Here is a 23,997-nt window from a genome sequence, read left to right as displayed (position 1 = left end):
CATCACACAGACAGTGAAGGCTGCTCTCAGCCATCATTTGAACCTACGATGGGCCCATGGGAAGAGGCAGAAAATGACCATGATCTACTAGGAGGGAATTCAGGGATCAACCCCCACAGCTGCCCAGTTGTTCTTCCTACAGGTCCCTGACTGCAACAGCTCTGAAGACACTGATGGGTTGCATATAAAGATAGTACTTCTATTGTCGCCACTGTTCTAACCCGTCCCTTTCACACTGCTGTTTGACGATTATAACTCTGTCAGTGCTACCCAAGTACTCACTGTGGCTGTGTGGGTCGGGGAGCTGGAACTGGCTGGCCAGGAAGGGCTGGAATCTGTCGCTGGGGAGTCCCAAAGGTACGAAGGGCTACTGTTAAACTCGTTCCAGCTCCTCTGGGAGGCCTGATTACATGATCGAGATAACCCGAGTTTGCTGAAAACTTCTGAAAGTAAGGAAACAGTCATCAAGTCCATATTTGATTTTGCCATGATCACTCAGCCAAGACAGGACTTCATGCAGTAGACACACATCCCACCACACTCCAGGGGAGTGTATGTATGGCGGGGCAGGGATGCTCCCCAGAACTCAAGCACACAGCACATGATCACATCAAAATGCACACATTCCCCCACTCTAACATTACAGTGAATGCAAAACTCCTGTCACTGCCTCTAATTCCAGATAGTAAGAAAAAAAGGAGGGGCCCTCCATACCCAGGAGTTGTATTTCAGACCAGAATCCTTTCCTGAAGCCCTTAAATACATGCTGTGGAGCCCAAACCAACTGGCTCCCACACAGTGCGGAGCCCGCTCCACTGCCCTTCAGGCTGGTGTGTGGAGAGGGGGAGTGGGGAGAAGGTAGCAGAGGCCCTTCCCAGGGAGCTTCTTGCTGGGCCTCCTTCCTGTGTCATGTTTCTCCAACACACAAAACCACGCCGCCTCTTCCTCCTTTGCCCACAGGCTTATCAGTTACAGGACTAGTGTTAAACACTCACCGCCAGTTAGATTAAAAGAATTTCCAAAGGCCGAGAACGAATTGAGGGGTGTGAAGTCAGGGCTGCTTGGGTTGCTGATGGGACTCCACAAACCCGAGCTAAATGTTACAAGGGAAGAATGCAAGACACAAAGGTGTATGATGGTTAGAGAAAACGAATCCATTATGCACAGCTTCACAAACAAGAGACACTGCTTCAACTGGGGGTACTCAAATATTAAAAACAAAGCAAAGAAGAACTGAAAAATGGCTGCTTACTCCTAAATACCCTATCACTGGTTCAAACCAAGAGCTTTGCAGAGAAAACAGGTATTTTTTCCTTATGTTTACTTTCTGGTAATGGAAGTATTAAAAAACAGTTTCAACTCTAGGACTCATTTTCTATTACTACAAGGTGGGTAAGGTGGTGCTCCGCTGTTGCTGTTCATATGGGAAAACCAACGGGGCGGCGGCTGCATGCCACCACGCCCACTGCATGGACAGCAAGCTGGGGCTCTGGGTCGAGAGAGCAGCACAGCAAATGATTTACTATAAATCGGCTAGTATTTGTTCCAATTTCCTTCCTCCCAAATACATTTTTTTTTTGGAGACAGAGTCTCGCTCTTGTTGCCCAGGTTAGAGTGCCGTGACGTCAGCCTAGCTCACAGCAACCTCAAACTCCTGTGCTCAAGTGATCCTTCTGCCTCAGCCTACCAAGTAGCTGGGACTACAGGCATGCGCCACTGTGCCCAGCTAATTTTTTCTATATATTTTTAGTTGTTTAGATAATTTCCTTCTATTTTTTAGTAGAGACCGGGTCTTGCTCTTGCTCAGGCTGGTCTCGAACTCCTGACCTCGAGTGATCCTCCCGCCTCGGCCTCCCAGAGTGCTAGGATTACAGGCATGAGCCACCACGCCCGGCCCCAAATACATTTTTGCTCTTCTATTTCTAATGATCAGATCACATCCATTCTTACTACAGACCATGATAACGGAGAAGAATGAGAATGGATTTACTATGCATGTCTGCTGCGCTGAGACAGGCTTGGGGTATGTGTGTGGTGGCGCCTCCTTCCCTCTGTCCGGGAAGCCACCAGGGGAAGAACAGCAACAGCTTTCTGCCTCCACCCAGCTGACAAGATTTCTTAGAGGCATCTGACCACTTCTGATGAACACCTGCTTGCAAGTTATGGAAGAATGCCTTGAAACCCACCTCTGGATAGAAGATGCTAACCTGACTTGAGAAATCTTTCTATTGATTAAGAACGGTCTACTGTACCTGTCTGAGCCATCACTGTCAATAGGAGCATGTGAAATGCCAAGGCTGCTGGAAAAATCTGTTTTGTTTGAAGAAACTTTAGCAAAGCCATTCCCACCTGTAACAACGGATTCTGAATCAGTCATAGGCATAACAGAACAAAGGTCATTCCACCATGCTGATGCCCAGGTGTGACAGGTCTTTGAAGCAAAGGCACTCACCTGGGCTCTTGTCGTAACCAGCTGTGACTGCTGCAAAAGTGGGGTTGCCGTTCTTGCCAGGGAGAGAAGCTGCTTTTGTCAACTTGTGTTTGCTTCCATTTGGCTGCTTTGTTTTAGGGTCACTTGAAGCAGCAAAGAGAGAACAAAATCCTCATCAGCAGTGCCCACTGTGGAGCGCTGGGGCCACCTGTCTCAGGGTGGTGTGGGGCCAGCAGGACCGAGCCCTGCGTGCACTTCACTGCGGCTGGGACTGAGTCTTGGGATGGGGACCTGGAAACGGCCCAGGGCAGAGCACAGCAGCCTTGTATAAAATGCTCCGGGGCCACAGACTGCTTTATCAGAAAATTAAAGGGATGTATGGGGAAAGGTGAGAAAATAAAAGGTCACTATGGAAGAAACCAGGGCAGGGATCACAATTTAGGGACTGGAAAAGGCTGTGATCACATTTTAGAGACGAATGCTAGAGAGGGAGCCCCTCGGTGGGGAGATGTGGAGTGGAACATGAGCCTGCTGGCAGACATCTACACACGGGACAGGGTCTGGTTCTTGGGCAGTCTGCTTCCCTGTCAGGATAGGATATCGTGCTCACTGAGGCGAGGGCCCTGAGCAAGGTGGCCTCCCCAGCATCAGTGGTTTTGCCTCTTTGGCAATCATGGAGGACCCAATCCTGTGCCTGCAGGTGGGATGAGGTGCGCTGAAGCCCATGCAACGCTGAGACAGCACTGGCACACAGTGAGAGCACCGTGTTTGATCACAACAATCACTGAGGCTCTCCTTACACTGTGGCAAGAAGACCCGAGGGTGGCTCTGTGCCCCCAGAGAGGAGCATGGTCCATGTGCCTCGTCTGCGCGGTCAGGAGGCCGCCTTCCTGTGTGTACACACTGCCTACTGCAGCATCTCACCCAGCAGCAACCGGCTGGGACCAGATCCTTCTAAGTTCTAAGCCAAACTGCCCTAAGATCAAAATAGATGCCATAAAAACCCATATTCCCAACTCACAGGACATCTTTAGATCTTCAGTTAATGCTTAGTAAATGCTTATTGACTCTTCAACTAGAACATAATTCTAATAAGTTAAACGATGCATTTCTCAGCCCACAGGACACATGGATTAGAACAGGAATGGGGGGGGTTACTGCTGGGGTCGGGGATGAATACCACGCAGAAAGCAGGAAGGGAGAGCTGACCCCAGGCAAAGGGGCCAAACAACCACAAAACAGCAGCTGTCACATGTGACACAGGACAGTGACCTATGGCCAGTGTTTCCACTTATACGGAGAGACATCAAGTTTTAGAGAAGTTCTGGCTCGAGAACAGGTGGGAGCAGCGAGCCTACCTGCTGGAGCTGTTGACGATGCTGCTGTAGCTGCCCCGGGACGCGAAAGGGCATGGGGCAGCCGGGGGAGATGGAGAGGCAGGTGTTGGTGAGGTCTGGCGTTGTTTTAAGAAAATGTCTGCGTTGAGGGTTTGCAGAGAAAGTTTATAAAGGCTATCAGTAGCTGGAAATTAAAAACAAAAGGTCTCATTAATGTGATATTTTGAATAGCACTCTTTAAAATCAGTTACTTTTGATGTTCTAAGACTATGCAGAACTCAAGGGCTTCTACAAAGAAAACAAAAGCTCTTACAAGTGTTCTGTCCAAAGGTTTTAAAGAAAAAGAGGGGAAGTCACTTCTCTGTGCACTAGGGGCTTTCAGGGAATCACCGGCCTGCTCTGCGCTTGCAGGGCGTTCTTGGGCGGGTCTGGTCAACCTCTTCACTTCTCCTGATTCAGGGCGGGGAAGAGGGTTTCCAGCATCCTGGAAGTGGCTGCTGAAGCCACCACCCAGGGACTGGAAAGAATCTCTGTGCCTGCGTCCAGGATTACACCTACAGCAGGGGCAGGGGCAGGGCCCCAGCCTGAATTTCCAAGTTCTACAACGAGAAGGACGCCTCATCTCTCTGTCTGTGTGTCTGGTAGGTGTAGCTCTGAGCCCTGTTTTACAAAAGATTATGAGCTGCTAGCATATTCCTGTGCCCTTTAAGGTGACGTCTACATAGCTGCTTTAAAAATTAAAAAAAATTACTGTCATAAATAGTACTTGTTTGTACTCACTAAATGGATCATAACTTTTGTCAGAAAAATGTTATCACTTTACACATCTATTGTGTGTACCTTGGTGATGCTCCCAATACTGCAATACGAAGAGAGATCAGGAGAGGGCTTCGCCCCTGTGGACACAGTCCCCAGCCCAGCGCAGCTCTGCCCAGCTTGGCACGCTTTCAACCGGCCTGCGAGATCTGTCTACAGTGAGTCCACTCTGCTCTACTTCCCCGGTTCCCTCACTTCCAGAACTGTGGCCTGCTCTGTGGGTGACTCCACTCCTGTCATTCCTTCCAACACCAGCTGCCTCTCCCCAAAACCCTAGGGCTCAGGGCCTGGGTAAGGCTCCTTGTTCCTTGGCTGTGTCAAGAACCCTGTGTGACAATGCCCAGCAAAGCAGCATTCTCTTGGAAGCCCAAGCTCTCTGTTCCCCATCCTCATGGCCAGCTCTGTTGTTCTGGTGACCTGATGTCTGTGCTCAGGTCCCATCTCAAATGTGTCTCTGTGTGAACCCCGCTCAAATCACCCCTCTCACGCTCCTCTGAAGCCTCCCACGATACCACATCTACACTACAGAGTCACTAATTGCACAACTGTCCTGACCCTTCCCTAACCACCTCTTGTATGACACCTGCTCTGGCCTCCTCCTGCCCCCACAGTGACGTGTGCCCTTGGAACTGCCTGCTCAGAATGGCTGTCTCTGCCCCGTGCCTGCTCACTCTGCCCACAGTGCCCGTACTGGGTAAGGTGTTCTGTGTCCCCGGGGACAGCTCTCCATCAGCCGGATGTGCTTCACAGGGCCCAGCGCAGCAGAAGCACTCGGTACATTTTGTTGATGGAATGAAACAGGGAAAGTTAAGAGAAGTGGGAGAAAGATCTTATGGAATAATGCTTGAAATACAAAGAGAAGATGGGGTAGAGGGAGACCTAGAATAGCACAGGATGTGTGATTAGAGAACTTTTATATTCAAATATTATTAAATTTTTCCTTTGTGGCTTTTGATTTGCCTTTCAATAACGCTTTGAATTTTTTCTTTTTAAATCATGAAATTATTCAGGGAGAATTTTCTCAGCATCTCACATGGTAATGGGCGCCATGCTAAGGGTGCCACATGGACTAGAGAGATCTCTATGCAGGGGCGCAAAACGCCTCCCTGGTGATTACTGCCACATCCTGGCGTGGCCAGTCTTGAGTGGCCCAACGCTCTAACCCTAGGCAGCTGCATAAGCCCAGCACCACTGACAGAGCGCTTGCAGGAGTCGGGTCCAAGCAAGATGGAATATCAAGGGGAGGAGAGGGGAGAAAAGATAAGAAAGTGGGGGCAGGGCAAAAAGGTACAAGTGATGGGGAGCACGTGAGACTGACTCCTGGTTTCCTCTAGCTAGATACAGAGTGGAGCCCTGCTAGAGCTTTCTAGTAAGGCTGGTGGTCAGAGCAGAGAGATTACAAGGCTTGGGAGCAGCACAAGGTATTTCCTGGCTAGGAAAACACAGAAGGACCATGCAGATGTGGGCCTAGGAGACTTTTCCCGTGGCAGAACCGTCCAGCTGCATGCCGTTGAGCTCAGCCCTGGGGCTCCGTGAAGAGCCAGGCAGGAAACTGAGGCCCGCAGCACTGGGCTCTTCAGCTTCTCCTCTAGCCACAGTCCTCCCCTCCTGCGGTACAGAGCTGAAATCCCAGGGGGTTGGGTCCAGTCATCCTTTTCCCTCCATGTCAAAGGAGAGACACCAACACGTCTCAGGTGCCACTAGGTGGTGACACTACCAGCCAGCTATGTGTCTTGTGGCTGTGTCCGGCTAACACACCTCCTCCCCTGCTGCATAATTCCCTGAGTTTGTGTCATTTCTTCACCAGCTGAGCTCATGTTACTCCACTGGGCCTTACAACAACCCTATGAAACTGGCTCCCGGTGCTGAAGGTGGCAGTTGTTTCACTGGGAACTGCCCAAATCACAGAGCATCCAGCCAAGGACTAACGTCCAGATCCACAGAGGCTCTGAGGAACCGAAAGCAGGCCTGGACGCAGGCCGCTCACAGACTTGTTCAAGATTTCTTGAATGACCAAGGCTTTGGGGTTACCTCTCACCCTAGGCGAAAGATAGTATTGAAAGGTGCCGCCAGAAAGTCTGGCAAATAGGGGCTACAGGCTTTAATACAGACAGCGTCTCTTTCCAGGAGTTACACAGGTGGGAAGGCGAGAAGGCACGTGGAACAGAAACCACTCCTGAGTTTCCAGGTTCTCTGCCCTCATTCAATGCAACAGGTGCTTCAGTAACCCACTCTTCAACTCCCCTTCCCCTTGAATAATCGGATTGTTACTCAAGCCTAATTATACTAAAGGGAAAATGAGGAAGACCAAATATAAACAGGCCAAATCTAAGTTCACTCTAACACAGCAGTGAGTGCAGACACATCAGCCCTAAGGCCAGCCTCTCTTGTTCCCAAATCCCTGCCAGTTAGGCCCATCCCTTTTCTGGTCTCTGCTGTCTTCTACTTCAGGTCATGAGTATCAGTGGTAGGGTGAGGATTTCTATTTTATTTTAGCTGACTGTGCTAACTGTCTTGATTTACTGCAGGCCAAACTGAAGAAACATGGTTAAGAAGGTAGTGAGAAAAATAACAAAACCTTCCTCTAGGTTGTTTATGTAAAAGATAGGACAGTAAACTGAACTCTTACAAAGACGTTTACACTACAAATGTATGAGGAGCAAGTCAGGTGAAGGATTGCTGAGTCAATGCTTTCACAAAGCAAGCGATTCTTTGGATGGCCAACCACTCCAAGCGGATCATTCCCCTCTGCACGCCGGGCAGTGCTGTGCTGGGATACCAGCTTGCTGGAGAAAAGCCCTGCTGCGAACTGCTTCATGGTTTCTCTGGTGTAAATACTCCTACCAGGGCCAATTTCAACCTACAGCAGTTCAGCAACTGGCCAGACTATGTGACAATGGGCTCTTGCTGGCTGCTACCAGGTGGCCCCAGAAGACCACTGACTATGCGTCTCCTCCTAACACAACATGCCCCTGCAGAGTTCCATGCCCAAGGTGAGGGGCTGTGGGTAAGTGGAGCCCTGTGGTTTCCAGATCACCATACTTACAGCTGCCGGGTTTGTGAACTGGCACAGAATCCCACTCTGGTGGAGGAGAGTCTTTTTCACCCTCTGAGCTACTGGTGTTGCCTAGTTCTTGACTATTTGGAAGGAATTTTGCTAGGGCAGATGGCCTGTTATCCACTAACTTATTTGTACCTGCATAAAAATTAGGAAAGAATGTTGTTAATGGAAGGTAATTCCTTTCTTTCAGGTCTATTTCAATGAACCTTCTGGTAAGGACAAGAATACAGCCTTAGCCTTGTATGATTAACAACTACTGGTTGCTTACTGGTAATTCACAACAATGATTAATACAGTGCGCATCATGAAAAGATTTGTATAACCAAAATGACAATACCTTTTGTTTTCTGGGAATTTCGTGATTTGGATCCATTTGTCAATGAAGCTGGAAGAGGAATCTTGGTTGGGAGATTTCTACGCTGTTTAGTTTCCAACGGGGGAGTATATGGTAGTTCTAAAGAACTGAAAGACAATCACGGATGGAAAATACAAATTTATTCCTTTGTTTTGAAGCAGAGGGTAGAAGTCATTAATACTGTAATTATCCTACAATTCAAATGCATGCTTTACTAAGATGGCTTCCTGGGGTGTTATCTACCCACAGCTCTAACTTAGAACTGGCTGCATTCCCAACACTCTAAGACTGCTCAGCAGACACTCAGCACTGGCAGGTTTAACCTTCGCTATTCTGAGTGCTGATAAGGAACTGAGGTCCATTATTTAAGAATATGTAATGGGTTAGAGCACCTATCTCAGATAACATGCATAAAGCCCTTAGCACAAACTTGCTGGTTGGGGGCTGGTAAGTGCAGTCATTTTGCTTGTGTGTGAGTCTCCCTGTGTCTAGACCACCAGTGGGATTCTTGAATGTGGAGATTTTGAAAGATCTCAGACTTGTAACATCAGAGGTTCTGCTATTCAAAACTTTGAACATGTTTGCCTCACAGAAACTATGAAGTGAGCGAGGGCTAAGTTCCTGCGTTACCTACAAGAAGTCCACTGAGCCCACTGCAGAGCAGCAGGACTGCGTATGTACCTAAGGTCTAGGTGAGTGGTGGGATGAACTTTCCTTCTAATCCTAGGCAAACAATTTAAATGTTCTTTTTATTGATTTATTTAGGGTTTACATGCTTTCTGAAAGATTTTAAGGCAAGCTTAAGATAATAAACATGTGTAAAGAGGAAAATTAATTGACTTTGAACTTCCTGCCAGCCAAGGCAAAATGGGAGGCCTGATGGGCTATTTTAAGTCTGCATAACCTGATAAGGAAGACATTAAAATCTGCTGGGAGACAAGCAGCTGTAGAGAAGTAATCTCTATGAGAAATGAAACTGGGTAGCCGGCCCACGTAAGGTGGTATTGTGAGCAGTGTAACTAGCCCAAATAAGTAGAATTTTAGGTAGGATAATGAACTGAAGTGAAAAAATTCACTGTTTATGGGCCACACTATGAATACTACAGTTTTATAAAATCTTTTGTCCCTCTTCCACTTGTGACAGGGTTATTTAAAAACACCCATCTTCTAAAAAAAAAAAAAACCCAAAGGTTCCCATGACACAAACACCCAGTTCTCTGGTGGTGGTAGTGGAGGTGGTGTGGGTGTGAGTTATTTTTAAGCAGTTTCTAAGTGTTGAGGTTATCTATTTATACAAAGCTTAACTCTGTGCTACTGTAAAACTAACTGGTTTTTAAGAAAAAAGGTGCTAGACAACTGTTTTATTTTTGCTGATTCATACTTTCTCAAATTAAGCCAGATGATTTCTATCAAGAAACCTTTTTTAAGGCTTCTGATGGGTTAGAGCCAACTCAACTGAAATGATTCTTTCTAAAAGGGAGAAAGAGAAAGATGTTCAGATGCCAGTCTTTATTTTTATCATGGAATATACAGTACATGCCCCATCTGGGGAAAGATGGGAGAAAGAGAATTGAAGGTAGGGTTAGGGACAGGACCAGCAATGGAGCAGGGTTTTCCTTGTGCCGGTGGGTCTGGGGCCAATGTGTGCAATGTGGTGTCCATGGCCCTCGGCCCTGAGCTGAGCATGCTATTCAAGCAGATTATCGGGAGTATGATTATTCTATTCAACTTGCTTTGCTTATTTTAGATTATTACATTTAAGTTATGTAAATATGTAAAGTGTTAATAAATAAATAGGAAAACAGAAGGATTAATGGATAGTTGGTATGCTAAACCAAGGACGCCCTGGGCCCTTCCTGGTTCTATAGAAACCCTTTTAGTGCCTGAGATCTAATTCCCTATTCCCTGGCATCTCTGATGTAGAATGTGGTCTTCTGGAGGTCTACAGGCCCATTTCTGTGTTGCTAAAGCTGAAAAAAATGGTTACACCATATTTTTGTCATTGCAGCCCCATACTCTCACTCTTACCTAGGAAATGATTTTTTTGAAGTCAACTCTCGGGAGTGTGGTAGAATGGGGTACACAGGGGGAGACCACATCTAAGCCAGTCCTCTGGCTTTATCACCTCTAATAAAGCTTCCAAGAGAGTGATGACATGCCTTATTAATGGTATCTTTTTTTTTTTGAGACAGAGTCTTGCTCTGTTGCCTGGGCTAGGAGTGCCGTGGCATCAGCCTAGCTCACAGCAACCTCAAACTCCTGGGCTCAAGCGATCCTCCTGCCTCAGCCTCTCGAGTAGCTGTGACTACAGGAATGTGCCACCATGCCCGGTTAATTTTTACATATATTTTTAGTTGTTCAGATCATTTCTTTCTGTTTTTTAGTAGAGACGGAGTCTCGCTCTTGCTCAGGCTGGTCTCGAACTCCTGACCTTGAGCGATCTGCCCGCCTCGGCCTCCCAGAGTGCTAGGATTACAGGCGTGAGCTACCACACCTGGCCATTAATGGTATCTTTTTAAAAAATGTGCATACGTTTCCTTCAGATATGTAGAAAATATATTTATTTTTCTTTTCTTTTTAGAAATGGGGTCTTGCTCTTTTGCCCAGGCTGGAGTGCAGTGGCATGATCATAGCTCACTGCAGCCTCAAACTTCTGGGCTCAACTGATTCTCTAGCTTCAGCCTCCTCAATGGAATCATATATTAAAACACGGAAAGCTGACAAGAATTTTAGGCATCACTAAAGCTAGCACTGGCTGGGATTCTGCCTGACAGGGCATGGCTCTATTCAGAAAGGCAACATACTCTGGTTATTAAAAGCACCAGTCTTTATTTGATTAACTCTATATCTGATTGAGTGACTAATGAATTTTCTCAATACTTTTATCCCCAAGTTCAGAAAAACCCCAGATTAGTGACTTTAAAGAGATTAGATAAAGGAGATTAGAAGACTTAAGTTGCATATGGATTTCTCCAATTACAAGAGACAATTCATAGCACACAGCTTGAACTGTGTTCTCGTAATGATTTCTCTTTTAACTACGTAACAAGAGAACACAGGTTCTTGACTGGGTAGTAGAAAATTGACCACTCTAGCTTTTGATTTAGCTGAGAGCTCAAAATCCTTGCAAAGGTAGTGGCACTCAAGTGAAGTCTTTTACAAACTTTTCAAATTCAAATCTGCTAGCTCATGGTCAATTTATTTCATAAAAAACATCAGAATACAACAGATGTCAGTGGAAGATGGATGGGGGTTAAGATTAACATGTCTTATCTGTTTAAAAAATATAATGTCTTAGGTACCAAGATTAGGCATCAAGGCTGGTTTGGTGACAGTCACCTATGGAATGGTATCTCTAACATAACTCTTAGAAGCACTGGTTTTTAAATTTAAGAATAACTGCATGACTATCTATTCTCACAAGCTTTCTGTATATGTAAAAACTAAGATTTTTCACTATTTGGACTATTAATAATTAGCCTCATTTACTTTAAAATATCTGATCAATCACCTAAGCCTGAAAAAGGCCTGGAAGCATAATCCCTAACCACTAGACGGGTGTTATTTCTGGCCTGGTGCCAGAATAGTGGGGTACCGATTAGTGCAGGTCAGTTCCTCTTGGGACAGATCCAAGGGTGCCAACCTCCTCTTTAGAAGAGGTGGTCTTCTCTCTCTCCTCGTCAAATGACCAACCACTTGACACTACTCCACTTGATATTCCTTCTAACTGGGCCAGATTGTTTTCAACAAAATGTTGGATTGGGTTGCCTGAACTAACAATTTCCACAAAAGAGTAAATTTTAGGTACAAATACTCCATTACTAATAATGTCACATACCGTGTTATTTCATAAGTGCAGGGACAAGCTTAAATTTTACTGTGGTAATCACTAATTTCTTATTAGCTTTTGGTTCTACAGAGCAGGACTGGCCATGCCTCAGGCACGCTGTTTAGTTAAGGGACAGAGTCCAGGTTAATAGTGCTTTTGCAAAGCTCAAGTATTATTCCCAGAATCAGAGAAAGAATAGGCCTTCCACAAACCTAAGGCCAAAGCCAACGATGACAAACAAGCTTTGTCTTCCTTTTCAATTTATACCTAATTCCTTCCACTTTCTGGATCACTTCCCACTATCCATAAGAAGCCTTCTATGCTGGGGGCCATTTTATGTGATGCACTAGGAAAGGCATCATTAATGATGCCAACAATAAAATTAATTTATCAGGTAGCTGCTGATCCAAGGTTTAGGAAAATTATGAAGTAACTTCAGTTAGTAACCCAACAGTTCAACTCATTCATTTACGTGGGGGAACCTTCTGCAGCAAGCCCTCCCTGTGGGGCCACCTGAATCCCATCCGAATGGGGACTGAACTGGTGTTATGTAATGGTAGAATTGTCTGATTGGTGACATCTGCCCTCAACGTTGTTTAGGTAAGAATAAACTCTTCCAAGTTTTATGGCACAAAATTCTAGATTGCAACTGCAGTTCTTGGTTAGTGACTCAACAGACTCAGAGCTCTTTTTGAGAAAAGTTATGCTTGTACCTGGGCCTCAACCATCAAGGTCACCTTCGTGCAGAAGTGAAAATGGTTCTTGGCCTGGGAGCCAATCGCCAACCTAAATTTTCACAACAGATTGCTAATTTTGCTCTCTACATGTCTAATGTCAGAAGCATGTGGCTGTCCCTGATCAGTGACAGTGAACATTAGGCATTACAAAAAACCCAAGACGAATGTGACTGGTACTTGACTTTTGCTACAAAACCCCCCTAAAAAATCAACCAATCAAACAAATAAAAACATTACTGGGCTTTCACTAACAACTTCTTCTATATACCTTATTTCTCTGCATTCATTTATTTTTCTCACCTGGTTTTCACATCTGTTGGGATCTCTTTCTTAACATTTAAGAGTTTTTTGCTTTTTTGCTTTACTTGAGACATGTCATTCTCATGTTTTTCAGGCATGGCTTGTTTTCCCTTTTGCTTTTCTGTATCCTGTAAAAAAAATATACACTTAACTGCTAAGAATGATTAATAAAAATGACTGCAATTAGTCCCATTTGAAGATAAAGACACAAAACCAAAGATGTAACTGATATACATATGTGTAAAAACATTAAACTCCTTTCTTAAAATCTATCTATATTGCAGTTCTGTCCATTTTTTTCAGCCTTCTTTAATTTATTACAATTATATCTTAGCTGGAGTTCTGACGAATGTCATTTTAATGTATATTCATATCCTGACTGGGGTGGGTGGTGGCAGTGGCAGTAGCATAGTGGTGGCTTCTTATTTCTAAGTATTAGAGAGTAAAACCTTGTTATTTATTTATAAGAAAAGTTTAGCCAAGACTACAATATAAAGTTAAACACTTCCAGCCATGTGTCTGATCCTGAGCAAAAAATCCCAGGGCAAGAAGGCAGTGCAAGCAGCACTCAGTGTGATCACATCCGTCCCTCCACTGTGGCTGGCAGTAGTGTTATGGCTGGTTTAATGTAAATACTGTTCGCCACCAACAGGAGGGCCTTAGTCATTCATTTATTCAACAGACATTTATTAGTTGCCCACTTGGTGCCAGGCAATGGGGTTACCAACAAGGTCCAGTCTCTTCCCCAAGGACTGTGAAATCTAGCAGGAGGGAGACACACATGACAGTTAGAGACTGGCATTGCCTTTGCTGTAGAACTGTTGCTGGCCATGACTGGAGCACGGAAGAGCTGTCTTGCCTGCCTCAAATGTGGAGCCTGGACCAAGAAGGCCATGACCAAGCTGCATCTTAAAGCTTTGTTATTCAATTGGCCCACCAACAGCTATTTCTGGTCCACAACCAGAACCTGCCCCATGCATTTTTATAGTAATTTGATACTGTTGCAGCATCCAAGTATGAGATCAGTGGACCTGTCTCCCGAACAGGGTACATATCCACTCAGGTATTGTTGAACAAGCCTGGGGAGCTGCATGTGGTGTGGGCTGTGTACTAAGAGCAACCTGGTTCTGCACCACAGATAGTCTGTTCCAGATGCACCGGTCTAATGGGGGACAGACAGGGAGGGACACATTCAGTAGGGGACATCTGTGGGTGTAGAGGGGGGAGCTATAAGCATGTGGTGAATTACTGTCTACTCAACAGCTCTACGGTTTATGGTTATTAAGGTGGCCTGGCTTTAATAGGTCACAGCAGGTCAATCTATTTCACTGTCAAGACTAACTAACCAGAACTAGAGCTAAAACATCCTCCTGGCTCACTTATCTTTTGAAACTATTTTGAGTTGTTCATGAAGTATTTCCTGAACACTTAACCCACCAGGTACTTTGTAGACCATGAGCTCTTTGAGGACAAAGACACGGCCTTTTTGTCCACTGTTGTTGCCCAAGCATCTAGCAACAAGGCCTGGCGCTATTAGGTGCTCAATACATATGTGTTGACTGAATGGGTAGAAGAGAGCTGGAGAAGATGTAAAAGGAAATGACCTGTCAAATTTGTAATCTAGTTGGGAAGAAAACACACGTAACAGATCACACAAATACAAACTGAGATCCGTCACCAAGAAATAAAAGCATATGACCTCCGTGCAGGAGTGCAGAGCAGGAGGAGTATAAACAACTGAGGGGAAAGGGGGAAACAGGTATGAAGGCCTCACAGAGGACGTGAGTTCTGGGCTGGGTCTGTAAGGAAGCAAATGGCCTGGATGGCGATGGGAGAAACAGGAGGGATGCACAGCAGAGAGCTAAGAATGAGGCCACACAGAACACCACAGCAGGAGAGGAGAGGGGAACGCTGGGGAGGGAGCAGCAGGCAGTGGGACAGGCAGGAAAGGAAGCAAGGGGAAGTGAAGAAAGCCTGTGTGGAAAATGCCTTCCAAAGGCTTATTTGAAGGATTCAAACTGCTGGAATCCCACTCAAAGATTAGGAGAGGGCTTTCTGCTCCTTTGAAGTAACTTGTTAAAACAGATATGAAGTATAGAACTCCAGTACTAGCTATCAGTTGGACTAAGGGCAGACAGAGCACCACACCAACTGACGGACTGGGAAGGGGAAGGCAGTTGATGTGGAAAGTAATTTTATTTTAAAAAATTAATGCATGCAGATGACCAGTACTGGATATCTTTAAGAAGTGATTCTTTAGGTCTAGACTAAAACTGAAAAAGAAATTCTGGTCTACAACATTAAAGGGTGTATTAGGATCATTTTAAATCTGAAATATATTTACCTAAAAATAAAAATACCAAAGTAGAATTATACCCTTCCTTTCCTGCACACCACTTACAACTCGCTCTTGGACACATTCACAACAGTAACTCTGCCCTCTATCTTCTAAGGCCCACTGTGGACCAGGCCACTTTACAATACTATTGCTGATGCTAATAACCACCCTGTGAGCTGGGGACTCAGATGGGTGAGGCAGTTTTCTCGATGTGCTGATGCGTCCTGGGCTGGGCTGAGTTTCTAGTCCTGGGTCACTACTGAAGCCTGAGGTCTTTCCCTGGGCCACACTCCCCCCAGGACAGTTATCACTCTATGTGCTTGGGGAGTGAGTTGCTACCAAAGTCCTGCTTCCAGCAGGTGCCAGCAGTGATCCAACAGGAAAACACCCAACATAATTAAAATGGTACAGTTTCTTCTCACTCTCTTGAGATACTTAAAATTTGAAACAAATTTCACGAGGTACAATAGTTACTATTTCAGACAGTTCCCTAACTTTCAAGCAGTGTTTCCAATTTCTAAATATTTTATTTTATTAACATGCTTCCAAATGTTCTTCTCTGGAGGAAATGAAGTCATTCATCCCCAGAGCTGTGACTGGTTTCTGCAGGGAAATGACTCTTTAGTCATGCCCAGGCTCATTAGAAGGTATGTTAAATATAAAACATTAATTTTGTACTAAAATCAGAATCTATGAGATGGAAGGTCTTGTGCTCTGTGGGAGACATCTCTTTTCCCCTTTGGTTTTGTTTTGAAAGAGCACCTCCTACCTCTTTGAGGAGTGGTTCTGTGTCAGGGTTGGAGGTCTCTGTGGTGGTGGAGGAGCTGTCATCGTCAGCCAAAGAGTCTTTCAGCTCATCTTCCTGCAGCTTTCCCTTTCCCTTCTTTTCCTTTTCCTCTTGCTTCTTAGGTGGTTTCACCTTTCGTTGAAGAGGTTTTCCTTTCCCTGAGGATAAAAATTAAAGTAAAATAACTCTTGATTTTTAAATAGAAAACAAAGCCATTATCATTGAGTAGTGTTAAGCGTAAAAAAAAAAAAAAAGCCATTATAATTTTTTTTGGAAGAGGATGGACTCTTTTTTGATTAATAAAGGATTAACAAAGGCTTATTTCTTCTCTAATTAAAGCTTTCCAAATCACATTTGACTTTGTGATGAGAATATTTTAAAAAATACCTTTATTAGGGCATAACTTATGGATAACAGAATGCACTCATTTCAAGTGTACGGTTCAATGAGTTTGGACAAACTCAGCAGCTTTGATAAATCTGTATGTCTGTCTGAGAATGCTTTTATACACCCCAAAGGGTGATGGAGCTTTGAAAAGTCACGTAAGTGAAATCTACAGATCCTTTAAAATCTGTTGGGAGATGGAAGGCTGACGGTGACACAAATGATGAGCTGCCTGTGTGCGTCACTTGAGGGGTGCTAAGAGCCCCAGCAGTGGAGCCATGATGGCTGGGTCCAAATCCTGGCTCTCCCCAGCTAGCTGCATGATCTTGGCCTCTCATCTGTATGATGGGAAGACAAGACCTAACAGGGTGTAGCGGGGAATTACGTAAGGCCCTGAGAACAGTGACTGGCACATGAGTACTATGTAATGTTATATTTATTATGAACAGAGAGTAAAAATGGAGCTACAGAAAGCCCTTTATTTAAAAATCTGGATGCTACCAAAACAAATGAGAACTATCCCACAACATATTTCCCAGGTAGTGTTCTACATGCTGGGAATACAGCAGGTGCACAACATAATCCCTGTCCTCACAGAGCTTACATTCTAGCAGGACTACACAGAGGCGGAGAAAGCCCCAGATCCCAGCACCTCAGAATGTACCTGCAAGATCACCTGGGTAGGCAGGTGAAAGTTGGACAAGCCACATTTTAATCCATTCTACATGTCAACATTTCTAGTATATCTTTTTGATAATAATGACTTAATATAACTTAATTTAAACCCTGATGTTTTATGCTTTATCCTGAAGAATTTCATTGTTAATAGGTGCCAAAGACCCAAATCTTGGCATCTATAAGGGGGGTCAACAAACTATGGCCCACAGTCCAAATGTGGCCTGCAGCCTGTTTCATATGGCTTGGGACCTGAGAATGATTTTTACATTTTCAAGTGGCTGAAAAAAAGAAACAAAGAAGAAAATTCAACAGAGATAGTTTGTGGCCCAACAAAGCCTCAAACATTTACTACCTGGCTCTTTACAGAAAAAGTCTGCTGAGCCTGATCTAGAAAAAGTATAAGTAAAGCTCTAATTTCCAGGAATGTCATTTCAACATTTACTTCACAGTGATTCCAGGTGTTAGATTCAAAACCATAACTGGGTATTAAGTCTCAAAAACTGACAGGCCTTTGTTTCAGAAGACTGACTAACTGGTTTAATTACAACAGCCCTTGACCCACTCCAAGGGCTGAGCTTCTCCCGCCATGGTGAGAGGGGAGGGGCATGGTCTTTGCCCCACCTGCAGATTTCTCAGATTCTTCTCCCACATGATCAAGATCAGGACCCCATGCAATGAATTTCTTACCTGCAATTATACATTTTTATCATGCTTAGATTTGATGGGTGAGAGGCAGTAAATCTGTATAAATCTATGATAACCTGAAACTTCCATAATAAATAGAAAAGGGCTGGAAATGAAATTTTTCAAGTAAACTCAAAGGAGAAAAATACGTAACAAACGAATAGTTCAGTTGAAAACTTGCGTAATGAAAGGTTATTTTATAAAAGAACGGTTTTTACACTTTTTACCCCCAAATCCTCATCTTTTATTAACTTAATATGCTGCACTTGAGCTTCTGTTCTCAGCACCTTAATGAAAGTGATTTTGAAAAGGTAACTGTCAAAGCCAGTGACCTGTATCATTCCTCATTCTACACGACGTTCTCTGTTCTACTGGATGCTGCAGAATGTGCCCTCCCACCCCTGCCGGGCCCCAACATGATCAACAGCTTCTGACAGCCTTTTTTCTGGCTCCATCTTTGCTGGTGTTCCCTAGGGATCTGCCCTGGGAGCATCTTCTCTTTTCCCTTTATATTCTCCCTGGGGGCTCATTTTAATTGACCATAAGCAATTCAAATCTTAAATGTCCAAAACTAAACACCCTAACAACATCTTTCGTGTTCTCAGTCTATAATAACAGTTCTTAACCAGACATGCTTTAGAATAACCCAGGGAGCATTAAGGAAAAATTGCTGTCTGGGCCCACCCGAGAGATTCTGACTCAATAGTTCTGAATGGGACCTATTGATTGTACTGTACGTCTAGGCTGAGAATCACTTGTCCACAGTATCAACATTAATCTAATTACCCAGCGAGGAGCTGCTTGAGTGCCAGGTATGATTTCTTCCACTGTTCAGATTCCCAAGTTCAAATGTTGGTGAGAGAGGACAGAGTGCACTTTCCCAAGAGAAGGGACTGATAACCTGATTAGACTGATTGGCCCACGCCTACCTGTGGGCAGTCACTGTCCCCATGAGGCTGTGACAGGGAGTGCCTCCCTCTTGCCTATTGGTGGGGTGAGGCAATAAGCTGATTCTCAGGGCAAGCTTGTTCCCAAAGGCCTGTTCTCTTCCTTCGTGGCTGGCTTCCAGTAGAAAGATTGGGCTTTAGGGAAAGGAGAGACTCTGAAACCTTTTGTTAGGTCAGTGGTCCTCAGTGTTTTTCTCTGGCCTACAGAATCAGAATCATCTGGAAACTTGTTAGCATTGCAAATTCTATGGCCTCATTCATTCCAGACCTACAGATCAAGAAACTCTAGGGGTGGGCAAGGCAACCTGTTTTAACAAGTTTTCCAGGTGACTGTAATATAAGGTCAATTTAAGAATCCCTGGCTTAGGCGGAAATTCTATCCAGGTTTATCAAAGATCTGTGCTGGGGGCACTACAGGCACACAACCTGTTGGTGATAATGTAATCTCATTTCCTATTTCTCACGACTGCTACATATATATACATGCAGGCATCTCAGGAGGAGAAGTACCTGTCCTTCAGAGTAGAATTTGGGGAATGCTGGGTCACCTGGAAGAAATTATCTAAATAATGCAATTTAACCATTAATCAATCAGTTGAATAGATTAGATCTCTAAAATCTCTTAATTCATTTCCCACCTCTCACTTTTCACCCCCACTGCCACTTCCTGAGCTCAGGACTTCCTCATCTGTTGCCTGGCTTCCTGCAATGGCCCAGTCTTCTAAGCATTTCCTTCTGTTCCATTTTGCCCTCTACATTGTCAATAGCATTGATTTCCTTTTGAGACATTTTTAAAGTTTAAAAACTTTATCCTATCCCTCATTTTCTGTAGGATAAAGTTCGAATTTGAACTTCATAGTCTGGACCCACCCATCTTTCCACTGTCTGTTCCAGCCTGTCCTTAGCTCTTCCATACCCGTGGGCCATCACAGAATACTGTTACCTGAGCCTAAACTGGTTCACGGTACCAGGCTGTTGCCAGGACACGAGAGAGAGTGGGGGATTGGGAAGTGGGAATCAAGAATTCAGAGGGCTCTCTTTTCTCCACATCTTTGCCCAAACTTATCTTTTAAAATGTTTTTATTTTTAATTGACGATAATTGTATATGTTATATATTTATGGGGTATAGTGTGATATTTTGACCACTGTTTACACTGTGGTCATCTGTGTTTCTGATAACAGGTGTGAGGTGACACAGAGGTCCATAGAGGACCGTGGTTATCAGAGACTGGAGGGCTGGGCCAGAGTAGGGGTGACTCTGTTCAAAGGGTGAAAAGTTTCGGTTGGGAGGAATAAGTCTGAGATCTACTGTACAGCATGTTGACTACAGTTAATAATGTGTTTTATATTTCAAAACTGCTAGAAGAGTAAATTTTAAATGTTTTCATCCCCCCAAAATGAAAAGTATATGAGATGACAGATAATTAGCTTGATTTAATCATTCCACGATATAAACATATATCAAAATATCACACTGTACCCCATAAATACATATATAATTATATGTCAATTAAAAAAAAGAATCGAGAGGGAGATTGCCCTGTCAAAGATGAATTAATGAACTCAATGCACTCAAAGTGGAGGAGATGAGATGTCTCCTAGCCTTATGGGAACCATGACTTAACTGGTACATTATCAATAATATAAATTAGCCCATCCAAATAAAGATGGCACAAGCTGAAAGGAGAAACAGCTTAGAAAAACTCAGAGTGTGTTTCCTTTGAAGTAACCAAGGGGGAAATATACCCAATGTGAACCTGGTGACAGAGAAGGGCTCTTGGTAGGGCAGCCAGGTTTGTCAGGCTCACACCACTGTCTGGAGGAACTGTCCCTGAGGCCAGTCACCCTCTGTCTGCCTACTCCCGTGATCACCAAGCAGACTCCTGTCTGGGGGATGCTGGTTCACCTACTGTGGTGAGCTCAGCTCTGTCTCTGGACATGAAGCTCTTCTGTATCACTTTCCTGAGACCTCCCCTTTCTGGCTCTATTCCTCGCAGAGTCCAAGCACCTCAGGGCAGAGATCAAGCCTTACTGATCTCTCCCCTCTCAGTCCCTTGCACAGTACCCAGCTTGTGGCAAGTGCTCCAGACACCCCAATATGCTGGCCATGGTGGTGTTAGAGAGGGCTAAGTAGGAAGCTGGGTTTTTCATTCCAGCTAGTTGGTAATGAACACTAGCCCCCACCAGGCACGAAGGACCCTCTCTTCCCTTCCCCACTGAGGTATTGTCAGAGAAGGCCTCATGGAGAGTCAGGACTTTCACCACTGCCCAGGGTGTCAGCAGAGACAATGTGGGAGTCAGAACTCCCAGCCCTACCCAGCAGTAATGAAGAGCCTCCCTTCTCCTGGGTGTCAACAGAGAACAAGTAGGAAACCAGGACTTCTAAGTCCACAAGGCAAAACAAGGCAGCACACTCCTCTTACCCGTCCCCTGCCAGAGCGGTGTCAGAGAAAGCCAGCTAAAACAGAAGGTTTAAGTAAGATCCACAGCCTCAGGACATTAATACCCAAAAGGTCCAGGTTTCAGTCTAGAGCCACTCTTCATACCAAGAATCAGGAAGCTCTCGAATAAAAAACCAAAGCAATCAATAGATGCCAACAGCGAGATGAGGAGATGTTAGAATTATCTGGCAAAGATATTAAAGCAGCCATCATAAAAACACTTTAAGGAGCAACTGTGAATATGCCTGAAACAAATGAAAAACACAGAAAGCCCCAGCAAAGAAACAGATGCTATAAAGAAGAACAAAATGAAAATTTTAGAATTGAAAACTAGTAACTGAAATAAAAAGCTCAGCGCATGGGCTGAACAGCAGAACAGAGGAAACAGTGGAAATAATCAGTAAACCTGAAGCTACAAAAATTGAAATTATGAGAAAAAATAGACTGGGAAAAATAAAAAAGAACAGAGCCTCAGGGACTTGTGTGATTATAACAAAAGATCTAACATTTGTGTTATCAAAGTCTCAGAAGAAAAGGAGAAAAAAGAGGGACTGAAGAAGTACTCAAAGAAACAATGGCTGAAAACTCCCAAATTTGATAAGAGATATAAACCTACAGATTAAAAAAAAAAAAGCAAACCTAAAAGAAGATAAACACAAAGGAAGCCACATTAAGACATATCATAATCAAACTTATGAAAACTAAAGACAAAGAAAAAAAAAAACCTTGAAATCAGCCGGAGAAAAACAGTACTTTATCTATATAGGGGGAAAACAATTAGAATGACAGATTTCTCATCGGAAAACACGGGGCTAGAAGGAAGCATTTTTCAAGTACTCAGAGAAAACAACTGTTATCCCAGAATTTTATACACAAAATAAAATATCCTTCAGGAGTATTCTGATATTCCCCAATGGAGGAAAACTAAAAGAATTTGTATCCAACAGACCTATCTTAAAACAACGGCTAAAGAAAGTTATCAAAATAAAACAGAAATGTTAAAAGAAGGAATCTTGGAGCATTAGGAAAAAAGAAAGAACACAGTAAGCAAAAATATGGGCAAATACAACAGAATTTCCTTTGTCTTGAGTTTTTAAAATTATGTTTGATGATTGATGCAAAAATTCTAACACTATCTGATTTGGTTCTAAATGTATGTAGCAGAAATATTTAAGACAATTATGTTCCAAATGGGGGAAGGCAAAGGAACATAAAGGGAGATAAGGGTTCCTATATTTCACTTGAACTGGTAAAATGATTACCCCAGAGGGCTGTGATAAGTTATGTATGTATAATGTAATACTTAGAGCAACCACTGAAAAAAGCTATACAAAGATACACACAAAAATGTTATAGAAAAAATCAAAACAGAATTCTAAGAAATATACAAGTAACCCACAAGAAGGTAAGAAAAAGAAAATAAGGAAAACAGAGAGAACAGGAAAAAAATAAAATTGCAGATTTAAGTCCTAACATATCAGTAATTGCATTAAAAGTACATGATCTAATTACATAATTAAAAAGACAGCAACTGGCAGACTAGGTTAAAAATCATGACCTAATTATATGCTGTCTATATAAAACTCACTTCAAATATAATGACATAGGCAGGTTGGAAGTAAAAGGATGGAAAAAATATATTGTAGAAACATTAATTAAAGGAAAGCAGGAATGGCTATATTAATATTAGATAAAGTAAACTTCAGAGGAAAGAAAAGTACTAGGGACAAAGAAGGGGATTATATAGTGATAAAAAGGTCAATCCACCAATAAGATATAACAATCTTAAATGTATATGCTTTAAACAAAAGCGCTGCAAACTACATAAAGCAGAAACACAAAGATCTGAAAGAGAAATCCACAATTACAATCAGTGATGTCAACAACCTTCTCTCAACAATAAAACAACTAGACAGAAAATCAGAAAGGATATGGAAGAACTCAACAATACCATCAACCAACAGAATCTAAAAAATAGGAGCATATCCACTCTTTTCAATTTCCCATAGGTCATATGCCAAGATAGGTCATATCCTGGGCCATAAAACAAACTTCAACATATTAAAAAAAACTGAAATCATTCAGACTGTGTTCTCCAACCATAATAGATTCAAACTAGAAAGCAACAGAAAGATAGGAAAATCTCTAAATACTTGGAAACTAAGCAACACACTTCTAAGTAATCCATGGATCACAGAAATTCTCAAAAGAAATAAAAACATGAAACTGAAAGTTCCATATATTAAAACTTGTGGGACATAGCTCAAGCAGGGCTGAGAAGAAAACGTATAGCACTAACAGTGTAAGTTAAAATGGGGAAAAGTCTTTTATCAACAATGTAAACTCCCACCTCAAGAACCTAAAAAACTGCAGATACATAGACCTAAAGTAAGCAGGAGGAAAGTAATAACAAAGAGCAGAAGGCAATGTAATTGAAACAGATAAGCAATAAAGAAAAATTAATGAAACATAGAACTGTTCTTTGAATAGGTCAATAAAATGGACAAATCTCTAGCAAAACTGACCAAAAAAGAAAAAAAGAAAGAGAGGCTGGGCACGGTGGCTGCCTGTAATCCCAGCACTTTGGAAGGCCAAGGAGGGATGATTGCTTGTGAGGCCAGTCGTTTGAGACCAGGCTGAGCAACACAGCGAGGCCTTGTCTCTACAAAACCACCTCCCAAAATCAAAAAACAACCCCAAATTAGCTGGGCATGGTGGTGTGTACCTGCAGTCCTAGCTACCCGGGAGGCTGAGGCAGGAAGATCACCTGAGCCCAGGAGTTTGAGTTGCAGTGAGTTGTGATCGTGCCACTCACTGTAGCCTGGGTGACAGAGCAAGATCCTATCTCAAAAAAAAAAAAAAAAAAAAAAA

The 23,997-nt window shown here is 43.5% G+C and overlaps 1 protein-coding gene across 1 annotated transcript in view; it reads right to left on the bottom strand.

The window, feature by feature from the left end:
- TMEM131 (transmembrane protein 131) overlaps positions 1-23,997 on the bottom strand; it is a 244,454-nt gene that overhangs the window by 2,037 nt on the left and 218,420 nt on the right. Inside the window, exons 32-40 of the mRNA XM_012641982.1 lie at positions 15,974-16,149; positions 12,867-12,994; positions 7,983-8,107; positions 7,631-7,780; positions 3,790-3,952; positions 2,453-2,574; positions 2,253-2,349; positions 996-1,093; positions 283-443 (exon numbers count right to left, since the gene is read on the bottom strand). Coding sequence (XP_012497436.1) covers positions 283-443; positions 996-1,093; positions 2,253-2,349; positions 2,453-2,574; positions 3,790-3,952; positions 7,631-7,780; positions 7,983-8,107; positions 12,867-12,994; positions 15,974-16,149 — 1,220 coding nt within the window. The remainder of the gene's footprint in view (positions 1-282; positions 444-995; positions 1,094-2,252; positions 2,350-2,452; positions 2,575-3,789; positions 3,953-7,630; positions 7,781-7,982; positions 8,108-12,866; positions 12,995-15,973; positions 16,150-23,997) is intronic.

This window comes from Propithecus coquereli, unplaced genomic scaffold, assembly GCF_000956105.1.
Source record: "Propithecus coquereli isolate 6110/MARCELLA unplaced genomic scaffold, Pcoq_1.0 Scaffold171, whole genome shotgun sequence".
In the NCBI taxonomy this organism is placed as follows: Eukaryota; Metazoa; Chordata; class Mammalia; order Primates; family Indriidae; genus Propithecus; species Propithecus coquereli.
The sequence above is the reverse complement of the archived record's forward strand: the minus strand, read 5'-3'. Positions and strand labels throughout refer to the sequence as shown.